Source organism: Octopus bimaculoides, chromosome 11 (assembly GCF_046866305.1).
Source record: "Octopus bimaculoides isolate indiv1 chromosome 11, ASM4686630v1, whole genome shotgun sequence".
NCBI classification, from domain to species: Eukaryota; Metazoa; Mollusca; class Cephalopoda; order Octopoda; family Octopodidae; genus Octopus; species Octopus bimaculoides.
Genome location: NC_142938.1, coordinates 8,070,264 through 8,076,263, shown reverse-complemented (window position 1 = coordinate 8,076,263; position 6,000 = coordinate 8,070,264). Strand labels below are relative to the sequence as shown.

Below are 6,000 nucleotides of genomic sequence, written 5' to 3'. Positions count from 1 at the left end.
CAGATGAAAACAATTTAAAACATTGAGCGGAAGGTGTCACAATTTGTAAACACTGAGATTAATGTGTTGGTCGTATGTAAGGCAGTGTTGAAATATAATACGAGGCATAATCATAATAATAATAATAATAATAATAATAATAATAATAATGATGATAATGATGATGATTTCAAATTTTGGCACAAGGCCAGCAAATTCAGGAGAGGTGGGCATAAGTCAACCCTAGTAACCAACTGGTATTTATTTTATTGACCACGAGAGGATGAAAGGCAAAGTTGACCTCGGCGGAATTTGAACGCAGAACATAGCAGCAGACAAAATACTGCTAAGCATTTCGCTTGGGGTGTTAACGATTCTGACAGTTCACCACCTTGCAACAAAGTAATAATGATAATAACAACAATAATAATAATAAGGATAAAAATTAATTAAAAAAAACAACCTTACCTCTTTAACATTTTTTTTTGTATTCGTTCTATTCTTTTGATTATTTTGGAAGAAAGATTTTGTTCTCCAAAAGAATGAATTTTGGGGGTGAGTAACTTTGTTGATTTTTGCATGTGAGTAGATGGGATCGGTTATTTCTGCTCGATACAAGTCCCTTTTCCAAACGGAAGGTTTTAACGAACCTGTTCTAGTTTCGAGATATTTATTTTCTAACTGGCATTGTGATTTTGAAAACGGTCTATCTACGATAATGTTGCCATCATAATCAGTTCGAACTACTGCTGCAATTCTAGCACCTAAGGACAATCTTTGGTTGCCGTTGACATTAAAATTCACCTGGTTCATGTTGGAATGCTCAGAGATGTCGATAACTGAACATATTCATTAATAAGCAAATAGATTTTCTTCCCACTGATGCTATAGTTTCCTGTTTCAAGAATAGGAAGTGCTAATCGATAGTCTAGAATATATTTTTGCTTTTTTACTTTGCTTCCAGATTCGCAGCTCATCTTTCATCCGAAGTCTTAGCTGAACTAATAACAACATAAAACAGCATATTCCTACATTACTGACTTCTTCAAATAACTATAGAATATAAATATAGTTTTTTTTTTCTAAAATGTCACATTTTCAGTCGTAATATTTTGATTTTTCATGATGATGATAATGATAATAATAATAATAATAATAATAAAAATCAACAGAATACGTTTAAAATCCCAAGATTCCACCTGGAAAAATCTCCAGTTACTTTTATAGAATTCACAACAAGCTTCATTTTGCAATTCATTATTTCTGTCTTTTTTCTCTCTTTAATGAAGCAATAATTTCCTTTTACATTGCTTTCAATATTTCTATGTTTTAAACAAATCACATTATCAATGAAATGTATAAACTATTGATTTAAAGAATTTTTGTTTTTGTAAACAGAAAGATAAAACTCCTCTCTATAGAAGATCAATATTGCGCATTTAATGACAGCTTCATTACAACATTAGTTTCTATAAATACCAAACCTTACTATTTTTCAACTAACCTTTTTCTCCCGACAGATGGCAAATCAACAAAATAGAAAACCTTTGCTATTCAATTCTTATTTTGTTTTTCAATATCAATTAATTAAAACATTTTAAATCAGGTCAAAATATGTGAGATTCATGCATTAACATAAATATCATTGAAGATTAGAAATTCTTTTTTTTTTTTCTTTATCCCAGAGGTTATTGTCAAATAAGGGAAGAAAATGCAGCCGAATAAAAATTGTGAAGGAATGCAATTTTTCCTTAAATTATAGAATAATGATAATAATAATAATGATGATGATAATGAATTAATTGAAATTTAACCAGTAGTAACTTGTGACTCCTGTGTTGTAAAAAAATCCACTCCAGAGGTAACCTGCTTTCCATGCTTGTTGAATGAATGATCATAGATAATGAGTAGAGCAACACAGCAGCTGCTAAGTGAAATGTAACCAAATAAACGAAAAAAAAGAAATGAAGAGAAAACATGTAGTGTTTTCAATGGTGCTTGAACAATTTATACAACCCGAGAAAGAAAGATGAGACAGCTGAAGTATATAAGGACAAAAATAATCAAAACTAGCGACAAATTTAGTAAACATCAAATCAATGACTACCAAGATTGATTCTATAAACTCCTGATGACAGACAGAGAAAAATAGAGAGTAACAGATGTTTGTTACAAATTCAACAAAGTTCAATCATATGCTTGTTAAATGGAAAGATAATCCAGAGTTTCACATTTGCAACTGCTGCTAAAATATTTTAAAATATTAACCTTTTCCTTATAATATTTCTAAGGAAATACACATTCTGAAGTACTTTTGCAGACAATCAATAATTTGTAAAACTTACTAAAATAACTAACATTTTCACTATCAAGCTGGTATTTCAAACATGACTCAAAATTGTGATTGACAGTATTAATTTAGATATGCAGGTAGTTAATGTGGGGTAGCCATGTATCTTCTCTACAGCAAGACACTTGCATGTGTCCCTCTATCATACTTTAACCCTTTTGTTACTAAATTTATTTTGAGATGCTCTGTGTTTCTTTCAATTAATTTTAAATATAACAAAGAATTTAGTAAAATAACTTAGTTATCATTAAGCTAGTGTTAGGAACAAAAATTGTGACTAAGGTTTGGTGGAAGATTTTAATTCAGAACTTATGAAAACAAGACGTTTGTACTCAGAGCTAGAGCTGGTTTCAACCAGGTTGGTAACGAAAGGGTTAATGTCCTAACACCATCTACAAAGCCACTACTTTCTCCAATACTAACCCCACTTAGTCAAGGATTTTCCCCCCTTTACTTTGTCTGTCTTGCAAGTTATTTGGCAACCTCACTAGTGCTGGTGGCATGAAAAAAAGCACCCAGTACACAATGTAAGTGGTTGGTGTATGGAAAGACATCCAGCTAGACATCCAGCCACAAACCATGCTGAAGCTGACATTGGAGCTCAATGTGGCCCTGAGACTTACCAGATCCTAAGTATCCAATCCATGTAAGTATGGAAAACAAACTTATGATGATGATGAAAACTTTAAAGTTGTGGGAGTAATATAAAATAACGAGGTATTTGCATCAAAATCATTGACATAAAAATGGTTTATCTTGAGAAGATTAAAGTTGGCTAAAAAAAGAGATATTAATGGGACTTCTCATGAGATTTTGTTGTAACTTAAGGAAGGTCATTACATCAATAATAAACACATGCACAGTTGTTGTTTAAACCAAGGAAGGCCCCGATTGAGCAGACCTTTGAATAGTGCTATGACATCCTATTATTTTGATTATATGGGAAAACTTTGTCTAATGTAGGGTCTGTCATGACAAACCCTGGGATTCACGAGGCCAGAAACTAACCTGGTTCCCGTGGTATATAAATGACTGAGATTACAACACATTACAAAATCCAGGAATTGAAACCATGATCTTATGATCATGAGTGCGACACCCTAACCACTGGGCTATATGATTTCATTGTTCAATATATCCTTCCTATTTTTTAAGATGGCAGGGTGTATGATGAGGGATATATGGCTGCTATTTCTAGCAGGTTGAGTTACCATACAGATCAGTGGTTCTATACCATTTTCCTATTGGTTCCTATTCTATTCTACTGGACTTAAATAGACATTTGATGTGCATAAAAAATTCTTACTTATGATTAGGAATTGCATAAAAAATTAAAAATATTTTGTGTCTCATAGAAGTATAACCAATTTATTGCAGATAAATTTTAACAACAAAGATCTTCCATGGACCTTGATTGAGAACCACTGCTAGAGCCCCTAGTGTCTGGGTGTGTTGTTCATGTGTTCAAAAGTGTGCATTGAAACACACCCCTACTGACAGCACTTTCAAATCTCAAATCGAACAGGCATGCCAAATATGCAGTACATTTAGACACAAAAATATTGTACTTGATAAACCAGGATATACAATACTATGTGCAACCTAGTTTTAGAATGGATAGGCTACATCTCTTGTCGGTCATGAGAAATAACAGTAAGGATTAATTACTGGTTAGTAATCTGTCTATAAAATATTGTCTCAGAAAAAAAATTGCTCAACTCTTCCAACTCATGCTAGCATAGAAAAGTAGACATAAAATACTGGATTATGATTTAACAAATTATATGGCAATAGTTTTATTATCAACAAAGAGTCCTCTTTATCCTTTTAAAAACAGTCTGGAACAATACAATTGAGATGACATTTTCGGTATTTTTCAATTTAATATCTGTCAGTGTCTATGATAAAGCTTGAATTTTTAGACTTTACTCCAGAATGGCCAGTCTGGCTGAAACTCATAGTAGGCTAGTAGACATAATCACCTTATCAAGGCAACTGAAGTACAATAATTGAGACAAGGGAAATAACTCTGCAAACTTTCAGTGAAATGTAATAATTTGTTTTTCAATGTTCCCAACGCTGTTCCTAAGATTGTATGATTTATAGGAAAATTGGATTTCATGGAAATGCAGAGTTCTTGAAGAAAAAACTGTTGCCTCAAACTAAACTAATATTTTATTTGGTGGATAAGATCATTGGTGAAAATGCTTTAAAAAAAATATGTTGATTTAACAACAGAGTTGGAAAATGGGTATGTATCTAAATGTCTTTGACAAAACATTTACCTGGGAAATTAAAGGGTTATATAAATCAATTAAAATAAAATTCAATACTGAAGTAATCTTTTGAAGTGTTGAACTTAGAAAATTCCTCATGGAAATACAACGTTTTACTGGAATGGTTAATGAAAAGAAAGCAAAAAGAACTCACCTGGTGGATTATCATGTCGTCAGGACTTGGGCTTCGTGTATTTCTCCCTTCAGAGCTGATACTAGGTTCCTTAGGACTAGGGCTTCGACACGCTTCTTTATTAATATCAAATTCTGGGCTTTTACCATGACACAAGCTTGTTCTTTTCCTAGGAGTTGGCGTCGGGACTGGGCTGTGCATCGAATCACGGCGTGTATCGTTATCGTTATCTTCCGAAGTAGCAGCTATGTTAGCAGTTTCCTCATCGGACATACTTGGGCTTGGGCTATGACAGACATTTGGTTCATGTGGTTCTTCATCACTAGCTGGAGTCGGGCTTGCAGGCCTTTCCGTAGGACTGGCACTATTGCTCCGGCTGTGAGATGGAGACTTGGGCTGTTCTTCCTCCTGCGTTTGTGGAATTTCTATTTCAACTTCTGCTTCGATAGCATTATCCTCTTCTGTCACAGAAGCAGCCTCCTCTGCTGGTTTGCTTTCTTTTTCAATATCATGAACCACCATCTCATCCATTGTATCAGAAACAACGACGATATCATCTTCGTCATTATTGTTATCGATCTCTTTCTTCAAGGAAGGTAAAGTGTCATACAAAGGACTAGACTCTTCCGTCTTGAGTGTAACACTTATCTCCTGGTCATTACCTGTTTCTTTCATAACATTTTCGTATGTATCGTCATTGTCTGCTTTACCATTCACACTGACATTCTCATACACGGGATGAGCAAGTGGCTCACTGTTAGCATAGATGTGTCCTTCGTTTTCTTCAGACATGTCTTCGTCGTCTTTTACCTCATAATCTGTATCAAAATTATTTGAAATACCGTTTTCTTTCGGCTTTTCCTGCAAAGACAACAAAAGAGAGACAATTTTTAATTATTACAGAATTAAGGATTAAGTTTTAAATATTAGGCAGGATCAGGAATTAGGTTTTAATTTCAACAATATTTAACCCTTTATCATTTAAACCGGCCATATCCGGCCCAAATATTCTACTTGTTTTATGTTCAAACTGGCCAGATCTGGCTTTGCACACTTATCCTACAATGTCATTCTAAGAATAAGCAACTACATCCTCAAAATTTTAATGCTACGATGTTTTTGCATGATTAATTCAAAACAATTTGATTAAATAAGCATTACATTAGACAGAATAATCTGTATACTAAAGGGTTAAAGAAAAATTTAATGTAAGTAAACCCTTACGACACCTGGTTCTGTGATGTTAATTTCCTGGTTTAAAG

At 33.5% G+C, this 6,000-nt stretch overlaps 1 protein-coding gene across 23 annotated transcripts in view; it reads right to left on the bottom strand.

Annotated features, from left to right (window-relative positions):
* LOC106880892 (uncharacterized) overlaps nucleotides 1-6,000 on the bottom strand; it is a 225,556-nt gene that overhangs the window by 103,769 nt on the left and 115,787 nt on the right. For all 23 annotated transcript variants that reach the window (XR_016243577.1, XR_016243576.1, XR_016243579.1 and 20 more), the window contains one exon: nucleotides 4,760-5,599. Coding sequence is in view for 19 of the 23 variants with exons in the window: in XM_089359363.1 (XP_089215489.1) it covers nucleotides 4,760-5,599 (840 nt within the window). In the remaining 4 variants the exon portion in view is untranslated. The remainder of the gene's footprint in view (nucleotides 1-4,759; nucleotides 5,600-6,000) is intronic.